General features: G+C 39.0%; 1 protein-coding gene across 3 annotated transcripts in view; it reads right to left on the bottom strand.

Annotated features, from left to right (window-relative positions):
- The window catches only part of ANO4 (anoctamin 4), a 415292-nt gene that overhangs the window by 147453 nt on the left and 249155 nt on the right, over positions 1-18684 (bottom strand). For all 3 annotated transcript variants that reach the window (XM_020982322.2, XM_020982323.2, XM_078146765.1), the window contains 2 exons: positions 16493-16629; positions 12706-12864 (listed from right to left, as the gene is read on the bottom strand). In XM_020982322.2, the coding sequence (XP_020837981.1) occupies positions 12706-12864; positions 16493-16629 (296 nt within the window). The remainder of the gene's footprint in view (positions 1-12705; positions 12865-16492; positions 16630-18684) is intronic.

Genomic DNA, 18684 nt, shown 5'->3' with positions numbered 1-18684 from the left:
TATAGAGGCACAACGTGCATGTATATATGTACATACCATATATGTATACATGTGATTTATGTGCATCTACAATAATATACACATGTCTAGATATACTATGCATGTGTATACACGCATGTACACATGTTTATATACATACACACATGTGAATGCATGCCCAAAAGGCGACTCAACATGTGGATGTCACCAGATGGTCAATATTGAAATCAGATTGATTACATACTCTGCAGCCAAAGGCAGAGAAGCTCTAAAGAGTCAGTTACAACAAGACCAGGAGCTGATTGGCTCAGATCACGAGCTTCTTATTGCAAAATCCAGACAAACTGAAGAAAGTAGGAAAAGCCATCAGACTGTCCAGGTCTGACCTAAATAATATCCCTTATGAATATGAAATGGAAGTGATAAATAGATTTAAAGGATTAGATCTGGTAGACAGAGTATCCCAAGAACTATAGACAACAGAGGGCCGCAGTATTGTACAAGAAGCAGTGACAAAAAGCATTCCAAAGAAAAAGAAGAGAATGTTCCCCAAGGCTCTTTCCTGGGCTATGGGTTTTCCAGTAGCAATGTAAGGCTACGAGAGATGGAATATGAGGAAGGCTGAGTGCCACAGAACTGACACTTTTGAGAAGACTTTTGAGGGTCCCTTGGACAGCAAGGAGATCAAATCAGTCAATACTTTAAGAAATTAATTCAGACTACTCACTGGAAGGTCAAATACTAAAGCTGAAGCTTAAATACTTTGGCCTCATAATGAAAAGAAAGGACTCATTGGAAAAGACCCTCATATTGGGAAAGACTGAAGCAAAAGGATAATGGGTGGCAGAGAATAAGATGGATAGATAATGTCATGGAAGCAATGAACATGAGCTAGGTCAGACTTTGAGAGATAGTAGAGGATAGTGGGACCTGGTATGCTATGGCCCCTGGTGTCACAAAGAGTTAGACATGACTGAACAGCAATTGATTGGCTAATACACACACACACACATATGCTGATTTCCACCTACAAATATGTTTATATATGTATAAAATATTTCTACACATACAAACATATGCATACACACATGTGTATATATGTATGTGTATGTATATATACATAGTGTGTGTGTGTGTGTGTGTGTGTGTGTGTATACATAAAGAGAGAGAGAGAGACAGAGACAGAGAGAGAGGGGGGAGAGAGAAAGGAGAGAGAGAGAAGAGGGAGGAGGAGATGGAGGGGACACTTTTTTCTGCCTCTTCTTAGATGCCCAACAGCACCATTCTTCTCCTGTGGTTTTCCTTTAGAATCCTAAACTTTAGAGAGGGACCCATTCCGATCCAAAAAATTAAAGACTTAAAGATAACAGACATTTGTCTAGGAAAGAGTGTTTTTTAATGTTTCATTAGCTTTGAAAATGTAAAATTAAGGGTCTTACAAACCTAGACCATGGCCCTGAATGAGATAAGGATCTAGCTTTCCAACCGATATCTGCCTGCCCCTGTCAATCACCTCTTGAAGATCCCTGGGCTAGAGATCTTGAAGAAAGGAAACTGGTAAGGCCTCAAAGCATGTGTCAGAGATCTGCCTTTTACTCCCTATCAGAGGAATGACAAAAGTTCCCTTGATATAGCCATCATCCTATGAATTAATCTGTCAAAGCTATTACTATGTGGCCACTCAATTTGCTGTAGAGCACATAATCCAGGTCCAAACAGGATATCCGGAGGTATTCAACTATTTGTGCCTTTATCTTTATCTTTTTTCTTTTTAACATTTAAAAAAAATTTCAGTTCTGAATTCTCTCCCTTTAGTCTCTCCCCCACCCATTGAGAAGGCAAGCAAAATGATATAAATTATGCATGTGAAATCATGCAGAACATATTTCTATATAGCCAGGTTGCAAAAACAAGAAAAATAAAGTGAAAAAATTATGCTTCAGTCTACACTCAGAGCTCATCACATCTCTCTTTTGAGATTTATAACACTTCACAGTTGATCACTGTAATTGTTACTGTGTATAAAGTTCTCCTGGTTCTGCTCACTTCACTTTGCATCAGCTCACATATGATTTCCCAAGTTTTTCTGAAACTACTCCCTTCACCATTTCTCATAAAACAATAGCATTCCATTACAATCATACATCACACTTGTTCAGACATTCCCCAGGTGATGGACATCCCCTCTAATTCTTTGCCACCATAAAAAGAGTTTATATAAATATTTTTGTCCATATAGGTCCATTTCCTTTTTTCTTTGATCTCTTTGGGATATAGACCTAGTAGTGGTATTGCTGGGTCAAAGGGTATGGAGGATTTTATAGCCCTTTAGGCACAGTTTCAAATTGTTCTTCAGAATAGTTGGACTAGTTCACAACTCCACCAACAGTGCATTAGTGCCTCTATTTTTCCACATTTCCTCCAGCATTCGTCATTTTCATTTTCTGTCACATTAGCCAATCTGATCGGTGGGAGGTGGCACCTCAGTTGCTTTAATTTGCATTTTTTAATCAATAGTGATTTAGAGCATTTTTTCGTATGACTATAGATAACTTTGATTTCTTCTTCTGAAAGCTGCCAATGCATATCCTTTGACCATTTATCAATTGGGGAATAGCTCTTGCTTTTATAAATTTGACTCATTTCCCACATATTTGAGAAACTAGACCTTTATCAGAGAAATTTGTTAAATTTTTTAATAGTTTTTTGCTTTCCTTCTAATTCTTGCTGCATTGGTTTTATTTTTTCATAATGCTTTAATTTAGTGTAATGAAAACTATTCGTTTTACTTCTTGCAATCCTCTCTATCTTTTGTTTGGTCATCAATTCTTCCCTTGTCCATGGATTTGATAGGTAAAGTTTTCTATGCTCCTATAATTTATGATATCACCCTTTACGTCTAAATCATGTACCCGTTTTGACCTTATCTTTGTCTTTATCCTTCTTTAGTTGTTGTTGTTGTCTGTTTGTTCTACCAGAGAATTGACCCAGTATATCTATATCCTTCAGCCAATCTCACTAGGATACATGTTTGTATTTCACTTCCATGGAGTGCTGGCAGACCAGGCTTAATAGCTGTCTATCCCTTCTGGAGCCCCCATTTTGTGAAGGGGCTGTGGATGGCCTGTCTTCAGTCTCCTCCAGACCATTCCTTACTTCCTGTGGACTTGTCACTGCCATGGATACCTTCATCCTCCCCCAAGTGCCACTTTTCAGTTCCCTTTTATTTGTTGTCTTCCCTCATCAGAATGTAAGGTCCTTAAAGGCAGGTCTGTCTTTCTTTATGCCTGTATTTGTATCCCTAGTGTTTACCATGGGGCTTGGCACATAATGTTTAATATTTCCTTCCTTCCCTCCTTCCCATCATTCCTTCTTTCTTTCCTTCCTTCCATCCATCCCTTCCCTCTATCATTAGCCCAAGTCCACACAACTACTGACAGAACTGTGATTTGGATGTGGTCCTTTGACTTCAAACCCTGGGTTGTTTCCACTTCCCCAAATGACTCTTTCTTCTATGATTACACAAAATATCTGTGATTTTATCAGCATGGGGACCTCTTGCCTGGCTCTCAGTCCAGATCTCAACCCTTGTATGACTTTGTAAATAAGTTATGGAGTTGAGTAAAGCACACACACACGTTAAGTGATTTAACCAAGATCATACAGCTATAGAGGGAGGATTGTAACCCAGAGTCTCCTGACTCCAAGCTCAGCATTTTAGCCACCATTCCATGCTGCTTATCACATATATTGTTTATTTTGCCTGTTCTATATGAGCTATCAGTTAAAAAAAAGGACTGAGTTTAGCTGAGGATATTATTTCATCCCCTAAAATAAAAAAAAAATGCCAAGACCTATGATTCCTCTGGGGTAAGGAACTTCTGCTAAGAAATTCCCTTTACTGGCTGAACAAGTTATAGTATATGAATGTAATGGAATACTATTGTGCTATAAAAATGATGAATAGGCAGATTTCAGAAAAACTTGGAAAGACTTATATGAACTGATGCTGAGTGAAGTGACTGCAACCAAAAGAACATCGTCCACGGTAACAGCTTTGACAGACTTAGCTCTTCTCAGCAATACAATGATCCAAGACAATTCCAAAAGACTCATGATGGAAAATGCTGTCCACATCCAGAGAAAGGACTATGGAGTCTGAGTGCAGATTGAAGCATATTCTTTTCACTTTTTTGGGGTTGTTTTTTGTTTTTCATGGTTTTTCCTTTTCTATTTTGATTCTTTTTTCACAACATGACTAATGTAGAAATATGTTGAATATTATTGTACGTGTATAGCCTATATCAGATTGCTTGCAGCCTTGGGGAGGGAGGAGGGAAGGAGAAATATTTGAAATGCAGAATCCTATAAAAATGAATGTTGGAAACTATCTTTACATGTAATTAGAAAAAATAAAACACTATTTACAAAAAAAAATTCATTTTACTAATGCAGATTGGTAACTGCTTGACAGTTCACAGTCTCATGGGGTTGAAAAGGTAACTAAGAGAGGTTAACTGATTTTCCCAAGTTTAAACAATGAGCATGCGTTGAAGACTAGACTCGAACCCAGGTCTTCCTGAGATTGGCCCTGTAAGCACTATAGCCTACCACCTCTCATTAGTATTATTTGTACCGTATTTAGCATTACTATACTTTTTCATTCTATGAGAAGGATGCTTAACTCACTTTTTTTTTCTGGGTGCAGAACAATACACACACTGTCAGACCCAATGGCTATGTTGGCTAGTTTTGTGGAATTTCTCCCTCTTCCTCTTATTTGTTATAAGGGATGGTTCTTTAGGGTGGGAAAGGAGATACATGGAAATAAAAGTAAGGTAAAAACCAAAAATTTAAATTTATTTTTCAATAAAAGAAAACCTAGCCAGAGCAAGTAAAACAAAGAACATGACAGGAGGAATCAGTGACTTGAGAAACTTTGCTCACAAGGATATTGTCAGGAATTTGAATATGAGAGACAATAAAAATGTCCCTCTTAGCTCACCCGCAGGAATGTCTGCATAGGAGGCAACATTGAGTCATCAGAAGTAGTCACTGAAGTCCATGAAAGGTTGAACTTTGAAGCCTTTGCTTACAGACATAGTTTATCTATCATTCATGGAATGAAGAACAAGATGGCGGAACTCTCGCAACCCCTGCATCCCCCTACTCGGGCCCTGACTCAGTTACCCACAAGAGAGTTGGGAAAAAAATGGACTATTGGACTGAGAAGAGGCAACCAATGGGTATAGGGGAGGAGCAGGTGGAAGTGAGGGGCTGGGCTGAGAGAGAGCGGAGACTGAAATAAGGAAAAAGAAAGCCTCCCCAACTTCCCTTCTTGTTGGCTCCATTGTTACTCAAGAGAAATCCTATTTCTACTTGCTTCTCAGTTTATCATGTGTAGTTGTTCTCATTACTTTCAAAGGCTAGAGAAGGAAATTAGAATGGAGAGGACAACATGAACTGAATGGGACTATGGAGAAAGGGATTTAGGAGAGAGAAAACACCATAGCCTCTCGAAAGAACTCAGTAGATCTTGAAGGCTGGGGAAGAGGAAAAGTGCTCAGAATAACAACCTGGTAAAGGTTGAGACCTGAGACTTGGCTCTAGATGAAGCTATGCCAACATGGGGAAAGAGGAGCTTGGCCTCGAGGCGTGGATGTGAGCTGGTGTTTCCTCCCAATAGCAATAAACAACTCCACTCTTGCTGGAATAGATTGCAGTGGGATATGACTATTCCTAGGTGCTTCCTTCTATCAATGGCCTTTACCTGTGGTGCCCCTGTCTAGGGAGGGAGAAAAGATGCACGTCCCCCTAACCTCTTATACCTTACCACTGTCCACCCCAACCACTACCAATTTTTCTGAAGATGTAATCATTCTTTTTTTTTTTTACATTAGCTTAAGGATAGATAGGATTAATCAGGGACCAATGGATTGTTAGGAGAGTCTATAGATTTTGTAGGAATAAGGAGAGGGAAGTAATCAATCAATTTTTTAATCAGTAAGTAAACAAAGTCAGTACATCACATACTACGTGCCAATCACTAGTTGATACAAAGATACAAGTATGTACCAGGCTAAGTGCTGGCAATACAATGAAAAGCAGAAGACAGTCCCTGCTCTTAAGAAGCTCATGGTCTTGTGAGGATAAAATAAGGTAATAAATAGAAGGTCACTTTGAAAAATTTTAAATACTCCAGAAATACTAGCTATTAACAGGCAGGACGTCCCTAACCTCATGTGAAGGTTGAGAGTCTGAACGACACACGAGGCAGCCACAACAGCCTTTTCTTTGAGAGAACACCGTGGTAGGGAGGAACGTGGGCTGACTTTGGAGTCCAAGGACAGGAGGTCAAATCTAGCCTTTGGCACGATGACCTTGGGCATTTCTTTGAATCTCTCCAGACCTTACTTTCCTCATTTTAAAAACGAGGAGGCTGGAGTGGAAGGCTTCTGCTGACAATTCCAGGTCTACATTTGTGACCCTACTGTACTACCATTAAGAGAGAAGAGGGGCAAAGGCGGACCTTTGGGTTTTAAGGGGAAAGTCACAGAAATAGAAGGACAGCTACAGGTATATCGACCAAAAAATGTGAAACTGGGAAATGTGACACTGTGGCTTAAGAAGCTGTACAAAGGGCTAGTATTTTATAATTTTTAATCCAATAGGTCTTTATTAAGGACATACTGTATGCAAGGCTCTGGGATTTGCTTCAGTAACACATACTAAAACTATACAGAGAAAGAGAAGATTAACCTGCATACAAAGGTGAAACCAGACAGTCCTTGTCAACAAAAGGTTTATACTCTAATACTGGGAGGGGGAAACTTTTGGATGATCTCTGAGACAGTCCAGATGAAGAAAAACATTGCATTTTCCTCTGGGTCCAGCTTTTCTTCTCACAGATGACAGCCATCATCTGGCATCAAATGTTTTTAGGCTGGGGTCATTTGGTTAGGAACCATATGAATCCAGTTGAAGACTCTGCCCTCACCTCTAGAGGTGGGGCTGTATCATTATTTTGAAGCAAAAGTAAATTAGACTCGATTTCTTGTTAATGAAAAAGCCTGTGCATCCCCATTAATCTCAAGAATGGTGCAGACTTTAAATGTCATTATCATATTAAAGAAAAGTTAAGGTTGGTATCCGTAGCACCCCATGAATAATTTCAGTGATTTAATATAAAATGCAGAGAAAAGTCCAACCTTTCAATGCTTTGGCACTTTGTACCAAGAATAAAGCCAGCCCACAGTAGTCACGTTAGAAATGTCTATGTTGACATGAAGGTAAATGCATTTACAATTTTTAAAAAAGTAACTGTGGGTCTCTGTCTAAGCCCAAGATCACTCAGACTCTTTAAAGTTCTCTCCATGTGATGACATAGGACCATATGCTCACAGAGCTAGAGTTGGAAATGGTATCTGGTCTAACCCTCCAAAAAGGATACTGAGGTCCACAGAGGGTAAGTAATTTGTCCAAGGTCACACAGGGTATATCAGGGGTAAGATCTGAACCCAAGGCCTGTTTCCTCAGGGCTGGTATTCTCTTCACTCTACAATGCTACTTTCCTTCATAGGATCACAGAATCTCATATGGCCTCAAAGACCAGCTAGCCCAATCACCTCATTTTACAAATGAAGAAACTGAGGCCCAGTGAGATTAAAGGGTTATGGATCTAGAGCTGGAAGAGACCTCACAGCCCAGCTACTCCAACTCCTTCATTTGCAAATGAGGAAACTGAGGACTGGGCAGGGGGTGTGAATCACTCAAGATTCCACAGCTGATAAGCATCAGAGATTTACACCTTGAGTCCTTGGATTTGAGTACCAGAGCTCAAAAAGTTATTGGAATATCATAATGTGAAGTATTAACAGGTATCAATTATTAAATGCAAGCTCACAGGGAGCATAATTTGTTCCACCCTTTGTAAGTATTCTTTCTAGTTTTAGCTATGAGTAAAGTAACTGGCACATAGTAGGTGCTTAGTGAACGCCTGTCCATTGATTTAATGATTGATTAGTTGCCCTACCCATGACTGCATCTCATATTTCCGTGACTTTGCATTGGCTGTCCCTCTCCTCACTTCTGTCTCACAAAATCTTTTTCTTCCTTCAAGAAGCAGTTCAAGTACCACCTTCTACCTGAATCCTTTTCTTAACCTCTTAATTGCTGGTGGCTACCTTGTTTTTATTTCCTATATTTGGTCTGCACATATGTATATATACACACACACAGATAGATAGATAGATAGATAGATATCTTTTGTCTCCCCTGTTAGAATGGAAACTCATTGAGAAAAGGGTTTGTTTCAGTCTTTGTATTTGTATCCCCAGTGCCTTGTATACAGGAGTCACTTAATAAATGCTTAACGATTGGTTGCTTAAATAATAATATAATAAGGTGGCATGGCATTTACTACCAGAGTAGTTGTTATCATAAGAAACATGGACTGGATGGCCCTTCCAACTCTAAACCTAAGATGCTTGGATCCCATGCTGGTTTCCTTACTTGCAAGCTTAGAACTACATATTTGTAAATTCTTTGAAGAGACAATTAGAAGGCTGTGCAGGAGCTAGGTCATATAACTCCTAAGATGACTGCTAGATTTTCAGTGTATCTGCACCTTTAAACACTACAAATCAGGGTATGATTTAATGTTCTGTTGATTGTCTATAGCTAGGGTGGGAAACCTGCAGCCTGGAGGCCACACATGGCCTTCTAGGTCATTGGGTGTGGCCTTTTAACTGAGTCCAAGTTTTATAGAACAAATCCTTGTATTAAGGGGATTTGTTCTGTGTGGTTTGGATTTAGTCAAAGGGCCACAGTTGAGGACTTAGAGGGTCACATGTGGCCTCCAGGTCACAGGTTCCTCACCCCTGATACCCATAAAACAGAAGCAGAGAGCATAATGGATTAGAAACCAGAATCCAATAATATGTTGTTTACAAGAGACACACTTGAAGCAGAAAGACACACATAGAGTTAAAATAATCTAATTATGCTTCAGGTGAAGCAATCACAAACTCAGAGCAAAAGCAAAACCAGACCTAATTAAAAGATATAATCAGATTAACAAGAGATAATATATCTTAAGAGGTACCATAGACAATGAAGTAATATCAAAACTTTTACAGTAAGTTTCTCTGTTAAAGGCTTTCTCAAATATAAAGGTAACTAAGTCCAATTTATAAAACTAAGAGCCATTCCCCAATTGGTAAAAGGTCAAAGTCAGCTTTTGGAAGAAGAAATCAAAGCTATTTATAGTCATGTGAAAAAATGCTTTAAATCACTATTGATTAGAGAAATGCAAATTAAAACAACTCTGAGGTACCACCTATTAGAAATGACAAATGCTTGAAGGATGAGAGAAAATAGGTACCTTAATAAACTGTTTGTGGAATTGTGAACTAGTCCAACCATTTCAGAGAACAATTTGGAACTATGCCCAAAGGGTTAAAAACTGTGCACATATCCTTTAATCTAGGTCTATGCCCTAAAGAGATCAAAGAAAAAGGAAAAGGACTAAATGTGTGAAAATATTTATAGCAGCTCTTTTTGCATTGGCAAAGAATTAGAAATTGAAGGGATGCTCATCAATTGGGGAATGGCTGAACAAATTGCAGCATATGACTGTGATTGAGAACTACTATTTTGCTGTAAGAAATGATGAGGAGGTGGTTTTAGAAAAATATGGCAAGACCCATATGAACTGACGCAAAGTGAAGCTAGAAGAATTTAGAGATCATTGTACACAGTAACAGTTATGACGATGATTGACTGTGAAAGATGTGGCTACTCTGATAAATACAATGATCCAAGACAATCCCAAAGGACTCATGATAAAAAAAAAATGCTGTCCACCTCCAGGGAGAGAACTGATGAACTCTGAATGCAAAGTGAAGTATAATTTTCTACTATATATATCTGTATCTATATATTTATATATCTTTTTTGGTGATATGGCTAAATGGAAATATGTTTTGCAAGATTTCTCATGTATAACTGATATATTGTTTGCCTTCTCAGTGGTTGGGGGACAGGTGGGAGGGAAAGAGAGAATCTGGAATCAAAATTTAAAAAGAAGATTAAAAATAAATAATAAGTAAAAAAGAAAAGAAAATATTTAGCAGCACACCCCTGAGATGTGACTCTGAATTTGTCTCATTTCGAACAGCATTCTTTACTCAGGAAGCATAAGATTCATTCAGTCTCCCCTGGTAAGTCACAAAATAAAGCTTATGAGACCTCCAGGGAGTCCCTATGTCTGAAGAGTGCAGTTGCATGATGAAATATTTAACATCCTTCTGGGGACCTTCTGGTACCCAGAATACAAACCTTTTGTGGATCCAGAAAAGGCAATTTCGTTTAAACAGAAGCCATGATCTTTTGATTCAGAAAGGAACAGAGGGAGGAAATGATTAGTCACTAGTCAAGGGTGTGATGAGTTAGGCTTTTTTTGGGTTGTTGCTATTCCTCAATTGGAAAACTCAGGAAATCAGAAGAGGGAGGAGAAGATGATAAAGTGCAAAGCACGAGCACAAACAATATCTATGTCAGCCAAGAAGAGCAGGGGTGATTTCAAAAACTCAAAAGCAAGACTTACCAACGATTAATCAATGGGGATAACAAAGGATTTCTTGAAGCCTACATCAGTCGAAAAATGATAGATTTATGTTCCAGGAGATTTCCTATCCTGAGGCAATGATCATAGATTGAGTTGGAAGGCATCATAAAGGCCATCATAGGGGGGAAACTGAGGCCTAGATATGTTAAGTGACTCTCCTAGGCTCACATATCTAGTAAGCATCTGAGGTAGTATTTGAATCCAGGTTCTTCTGACCCCCAAGTCCCACCTATTATGCCATGTTGCTCCATAAAATCATATCAGGCAGGCAAGTTTGACTTCTTAGGTATTAGAAAAGTCATTTAATCTCCTTGGGCCTCTGTTTTCTCTTCTGTAAAATGAGGGGGTTGATCTAGATGATCTCCAACATCTCTTCCAGGTCCAAATCTGTGATCTTACTTTTCTGACTTTGGACAAGTCACTTTACTTCCCTGTGCTTCAGTTTCCTCATCTGTAAAATGGACCAGATGACCCATAGAATCCCTTCCAGCTCTAGACTGATGATTCTTCTAGCAAGGATTATCTCCTCCCAAAAGGCCACCAATATCCAGAAGTTCTCTGAGCTACCTCACTTTTCTTCTTTTGTTTTTAGAAACCTTGAAGTGTCCATGTCAGGAAGAACATCTTGAATAATTCTACTGGGACCCTTTCTCCAACCTGGCCAAAATCCCCATTTCCCCAAAGAGTCCCAAGATCCTGTTTACGGCTTTTGGCTGGATAGATCCATTTACATGACAAAGATGAAGCCTCTGAAGCAGCCAACATCAACGAAAGTAAAACCAAGAGCTTTAACTCCATATTCTTGTACCTTGGGAAAATTTATTGAGGGAGAACCAGCAGAGGACAGACTGTTAGCACCTTTGATTATAGATTTAGAGCTGGAAAGTCCTTAAGAGACTGCTCGTACAATGCCTCCATGGATAAAGAGGAAACTGAGGCTGGATTAAGGTTGCACAGGCAGTAACTGATAAAGGTAAGATTCAAACCCAAGTCCTCTGGCTGAAAACTCACTGATGTGCACTGTATGTATCCCATCCCCTAGGGGGTTCAGGATGCATTCCCATGGTACTGCCAACAGTTATGGACCCTATGCCTCAATCTCAGTAAGAAGGAGCAGGTGGAAAAGGGCAGTGGAAGGGAAGATGGATTCTGCCATAGAAGACATCACAGTAGAATCTGAGGGGCAGCATCCTTGGCTAGGCAAGTTAAGAAGCCACTGGAAAGCAGCATAGATGATGCTCAGAGGTGACAGGATGAAGACAGGCTATAGAACAAGGGTTCTTAACTCTTATTACAGACTCCTTGGGCAGTCTGGTAAAACCTAAGGATTCTTTCTCAGAATGACATTTTCAAATGCATAAAATAAAATACGATAACAAAGAAAACCAACCACACTGAAATACATTTATGCAAATACTCCTAAAAACACAAGTTTATATAGCCAAGAATAAGAACCCATGGTCTAGAAGGGAGTGTGCTCCATCCCCAATTAGCACCTAAAACTCCAGTAACCCTACCCTAATTATAGCTGTGTTCTTCACTCTAAAGATGGAGGCTCAACACTGTGGGAAGCTTAGAGGAGCTGTTTTGATGTCTGCTACTAATTCCCTGCCATCTGTGCAAATAACGGAGACCAAGCCTGAATAAAAATGTGATGCCACCTGGCCAAAGGTCCATGGAATTGGAGCCGTTCATTTTCACTCACTGACTCTGTCATGGAAAAGCAGACAGAAGAAGATTCTATAGACAATGTCTCATTACCAGAATGCATTTCATGGGATCATAAACCAAGGGCTGGAGGTGGCCTTAGGGGCTATCTGGTCCAACCCTCCCATTGTACTGATGAGGAAATAGAGACCCAGAGACTTGCCCATGGTTATACAGGTTGTAAGTAGGAGAGCCAGGATTTGAACCCAGGTCCTCTGACTCCAAACACAGCAATCTTCGCAGTGTGCCATGATTCTAAGCACTCAAGACTGGTGAAGTACAACTAAATGAAGCAGTTAATGATGAATGAGAGTGTCCTCTTTTCATTAAAAAATTTCTTATCTCTCTGGAGAACTATATGTATATCTTCAATCTTCCATTCAAACACTTACCTCCTTCTCCATCTGCAAGCCTTCTGCTCTGATATTTCTTTCAAATACCTCCCTCTTTTCAGTCTGTGGGTTGGTTTTCCTGTACACAAGGATGTAGTCAATCCGACATTTTCCATCTCTAAAATAAAGTCCATTGGATCTGTTTTTTTCTGGTGCTACCTGTATAAAAAACAAAAAAAGGAATCCATTTAATCAGCCATAGAAACTGAGACTTGGTGTCTGTGAGAACTTATTCTGAGGTTAAGTGAAGAAATATAAATAAATCACACACCCCACCCCCCAGTACAAATACTCTTAAGAACCTTTGGGACTTTCTGCCCACCCTGAAGCTGAGCTCTCCTATATGTGTGGTCTCCCGTAATTACAATATCAGCTTCTGGACAGCACAGGCTAGTGTTCCTTTCTATCTACAGCCTTTCAGCTTAGCACACAGTGAGTACTTAATAAAGGCTTTTCTCCCGATTTATACACACACGTACACGCGTGTAGCTGGACATGTACACTTATACAAACATGCATGTATACATATGTATCCATGTGTGCATACGTGTACACCCTGTGCATATATACACACATATACCTATGTGTAACAACTAGAAAGATAAGTATGATTTTTTCTGGCTTCTGAAGTTCATTGTCATTGAATGAATCAGTGATAAAACCCTAAAGGTAGGGCTGCTGAAAATTTGGCAGACTACAATCAAATTTCCCAGATAGACAGACTTTATTTCTTTTTTTAAGTTTTAACTGATGTCTTTTATTTTCATACTACAGTCATTTCCTGATACTACTGCCCCTACCCTCATCCCTTAAACTCACTCCTGTGACAAAGAAAAGTAGTAATGCAAAGGCAAATAACAGAGTGAATGCACTGTGTACCTTATATACCATTTCACACCTATAGCCTCCCATCTCTTTATAACTGAAATTAGAATATGATGAGTAGTTCAAAGGAAAGTCCAAAGTGCCGTGACCAACTCAAGAGGGGAGATGGATTCCATCTGTGGGGCTTGGGAAAGGCTTCATTTAGCTGGTGATATGTGGGCAGAACCTTGAAGGCACAATCTCTAAACTAGATTCTCCCTCATCTAATTCAAGAAGAAGGAAGTATGTTTTATGAACTTTAGAAGATCAATTTCAAAATGGCAGCAGTTTTACTCAACATTGGGAGATTGGAATAAGAATCTGGGGACAATTTCTTTCATTCACTTCCTTGCCCAACAGCATAACTGTTGGGTCTAAAAGGATGAGCAAACAGTACTTAAAGAATTCCTAATTGTTTTCCAGAATGGTTGAATAAGCCCACATCTCCACAACAGTGTATATATGTTTGATCATTTCTAAGGTAAGAAAGTAAAAAAAAGAAAGTGGTGGAAAACAAATGGGCACAGTCTGTTAGTTACTTGCATACTTGGTTATCTAAATTTCAAAGAAGGTAAATAATAAAGTCATTTGAGATGGGTCTTCCAATGATTGTCCATTCTTATCACTTAAACTCATTACATGTATTCATCATAGTGGTATATGGACACAATCAGGGTAATGGGGCATACAGTTGAGCAAATATTTATTTTGCCAAAATGACATCAGACGGATGGAATTAATCCACATAGTAATTGCAATGACTTTCTAGATTGCATAGGCACATGGAAATATAGGCAGCCTTAAGACAACAATTATTAAGTATGAGTTATATGAAAAGTTAATGGTATTGTGGATAGAGCTCTGGCCCTACAGTCAGGAATACTGAAGTTCAAATCTGGCCTCAGACACTTACTAGCTGTGTGACCCTGGACAAGCCACCTAACCTTGTTTGCCTCACTTTCCTCATCTGTAAATGAGCGGGAGAAGGAAATGGCAAACCATTCCAGAAGCTTTGCCAAGAAAATCCCTAATGGGGTCATGAAGAGTCAAACATGACTAAACAACAACATATACAAATTATTATTATTATTATTATTATTATTATTATTATTATTATTATTATTATTATTATTATTATTATTGCTTTTTGGTAAGGTGATTGGGGTTAAGTGACTTGCCCAGGATCACATAGCTAGTGTCAAGTGTCTGAGGCTGGATTTGAACTGAGGGCCTCCTGACTCCAAGGCTGGAGCTCTATCCACTGTGCCACCTAGCTACCCCTAATGGCAAATCATCATTCTTGATGTGAGAGTGTACTAAGGAAGTTTAAGACTCCCAGGTCTTATATCCTATTCTGGTAGAGTTTATTACAAAGAACAATCAAATGGCCAACCAACAAACACTTGTTTAAGAGAAGCTTTATTCATGTAAGTTAGATTTTATTGGGTACAGGAATGGGACTAATTGACTCTATTTCCAACTCAAAGGTTCTTTCCATCATGTTACAGGAGAGAAAACTGGAAGAGTCCTTAGAGATCAATAAGTCCAATGTCTTCATTTGGCCACTTAGGCCTGCAGAATCAAAATGACTGGGTCAACATCACACAATGAAAAAGCAGAACTTAAACTTACAATGTCTTACAATTAGTAAGTTTCCCCAATTAGAATGTAAGTTCCTTGACAGCAGGGAACTGTTACACTTTCGTTGTAGTATCCCTAGCACTTAAGCGTCTGGCACACAGCAAGCACTTAAAACGCTTGTTCATGGTTTAATTAACTGACTGGCAAGCCTAGAACATGAACTCAGGTTCTTCAACTCTAAACCCAGTTCTCCATCCACTATACTACCTGCCTTTCCATAACTAGTTGAATGGTTACTTGGGAAGGAGTTTGTGCATTTTTTCTTTGAAAAGTAGGTATCATACAAATGTTTTCATGATCATACCTAGTCAATAAATTACAAAGGGAAAGTAAATAAATGAATTTTAAAGCAATCAATGAACACTAATACACTTGGTGGAGTTGTGAATTTATTCATGACCCTTCTGGAATAAAAACTGGAATTATGCAAGAAAATGGCTCAGTCCTTCACACCTTTTGACACAGTGACCACATTGTTAGGCATATAGCTCATGGAGACCAATGACAGAAAGAAAGGCTCCTATATAAAAGAAAATAATCATAGGGTACTCTTTGAGGCAGCAAAAACATGCAACTGGAAAAAAGTGAAAGGCCATCTACTGGGGAATGGCTGGACCAACTGTGATATATGAAGGTAAAGGAACATTACTGCACTGTAAGAAATAATAAATATTATCATTATTGTCAATAATGCAGAGAAGCATGGGAAGACTTGCATGAACTGATGCAGAGCAAAGTAGACATAACCAAGAGAAGAAAACGGCTACAATCATGGTCACAAAAAATACATCAAGAAAGCAAATGAATTCAGGTTCATTACAATAAATAATCTTTCTTCCAGAGAACAAAGGGTATAAAGAACACATGCTCCCTCTTTGTACTGGAGGTGGGTGACAGGCGCAGAAGGTAGCGTGTGCTGTCAGTCACAGATGCTTTGTCAATCCTCCCTAACTATTTTTCTTTATAACAAGAGTAGCCTCAGTGTTGGTGGTGAGAGAAGGGGGAAGCGTATATATTTGGAAATGACCATAACATAAAAAAGGAAGGAAAAGGAGTCAATTAAAAAGAAAAAAATGAACACTAATTCACAAATAAAAATTCTTCATTTTCAAATGAATTCAACATTCATCCAAGAAGTTCTAATTGATCAATAGCCCATAGGCACAGCATATACTGAGCACTAGAAAAACATATTTTCACCTTTTGCTGAGGGTACAGAAGGTAGAATGTGCTGTTGGGCCTAATGGCAAGAATTACATTTTCTATCTACACTAAGTCTTACCTCTCCCACTGCTTCCAATCTACTTGCATCATCTGAAGTACTGGTCAAATTACCAGGGTGAAGGAGGGAATCATCATCTTTGCAAGGACTATTGACAGCTTCTAATTCATCAAAAAAAATGTTGACATCCTTGGCCACTGAAAGGAAAATAAAGAGAAATCAATTCAGGCTTCCATTTTGAACAAATCAATAGACTTTACAAAGACAATTAAAAATATTTTCCCCATCAATTATAGATATGAGGGGGACATAGAATCTCAGCCCTATGTATCCAGCAAAGTTTTCAGAAATATCCTCAAATAAAACAGAAATGCTTTCAGTGGCTCCCTATTACTTCTAGGAAAAACATGAATTGCTCTGTTTATCACCTGAACCCCTTCTGTATCTGACTCCAGTCTACTTTCCCAGGCTGATTATATATTGGTTCCCTTTGTGCACTCAAAACTCCAGTCAAACAGGCCAATTTGATCTTCCCCATATGTGACATTCATTCTCCCAACTCCATGCTTGCATAAGTTGTCTCTCAAAGCTACAATGCTCTCCCCTCTCACTTCCACCTCTTGGACTTCTGATGCCTTTTAAGGCTCAGCTCAGGTTCTGCTCATTCAAAAAACCTTTCCTGATTCTCTCAGTTGCAATCCTCTCCTCTTCTCTCTCTACCCACTCACCTTATATTTATTTTTCATACATTCCATATTTATCTCTGAACATACTACCTCCCCTAATAAAAATACGTTTGAATGCAGAGATTGTCTCATTCATTGTCTCTGACTCCCCAGAATATAGCATAGTGCTTGGCACATAGTAGGTGCTTCATTAATGCAGGGTGGCTGGGATAGGAGGTACCATTTTATTTGAAAGACAATAGAATGAAACCTGGTCCTCTGCAACAATGAAGGTGTGAGATGAAACTGGAAGAATAACATCACTAAACCTAGACCCCATGAACCATTAGTTCTGTCAGAGATGTCAAACACACAGGCAAAACCACAGGGGCCACAACATTCCCAGTGTCATAAACTAGATTAAAATGAAATTGGGAAATATTTAACAAAATAAATAAAGACACAATAAAACATAGATAATGTTAATATATGCTTTTCTAAGTCAACATTTGCCTGCAGGGGATCCTTTTATTGATACTATTGATCTACACCGACAAGTAAGTATTCACTTGGGCCAAATTGCTTTTCAATCAGGAGTTCTCAACCAACCTGGGATCTGTGGACTCTCAAGTGGTCTGCAAACTTGGATGTGAGAATAAAATACATCTTTATTTCACTAACTTTTAAGTAAGATTGAGCATTTTCTTTAATTACTTAAAAATATTATGCTGAGAAGTCCACAGGCTTCACCAGAGTGAAAGGGAAGTCAAGGACACAATCCAAAGATAAGAATCCATTTTAAGGACAGAGCAAAATCTCTAAAAATGCACATTTTTTTTATCGGAGGGTTGTCTGAGTTATCCGAGGGTTCTGTTGGTCCAGATGTAGGCTCAGTTTTGAGTCTGAAGAAAGGAGGAGGAGAAGCACTGGACTTGTATCTCCCTGTGTGTGTGCTCAGCCATGAAAATGCAATTCCTGTGCATACATAATGTACTCGATTTAGGAAATAGAATAAGAAATGGCTTTGACAGGCCCCATTGTTGTTCCATTATAGACATAAGAGATTTGTTGGCTCCACTGATCATCGAGATGTGGCTCTAAGAACTTGGAGCATCATGGGATCTCAGAGGGGGAAACAACACCACCAATCCAGTGGAGAATCCCCTTTACAAGAAAGCATGAGGCCTCCTCTTGAAGATATCAAGCAAGGAGCTACCCCTTCAGGAGATCTGGAAGCAAAGATCTCATCATATAAGGAGACCTCATGTAAGTGAGAAAGGAATAATTGAAACAAAGTTCATTTCTTTATTTTAAAAAATGGTTTTTACTGGTACCATTTGTGGTTTGCTTGTGGCCACCTCATGGGACAATGTGGAGAACTGCACAAGCGAGTAGGGGTGGAAGGGTTGCTATCTTCATGCTGGAGAAAACATTCAAATGGATGAACTCACTGGTCCACTGGAATACTGAGAACTTGTGTGTGTTCATATCCCATTTATTTTTTAAGTATATTCTTTATGCACTTGCCCATTAAGCTCTCAGTCAATCAACAATATTAATTAAATGTTCCAAGTGCTCTAATGGGGA

The sequence above is a fragment of the Phascolarctos cinereus genome, unplaced genomic scaffold (assembly GCF_003287225.1).
Source record: "Phascolarctos cinereus isolate Bilbo 61053 unplaced genomic scaffold, phaCin_HiC Scaffold_1;HRSCAF=81, whole genome shotgun sequence".
NCBI lineage: Eukaryota > Metazoa > Chordata > Mammalia > Diprotodontia > Phascolarctidae > Phascolarctos > Phascolarctos cinereus.
This window is presented reverse-complemented; position numbering and strand designations above follow the sequence as displayed.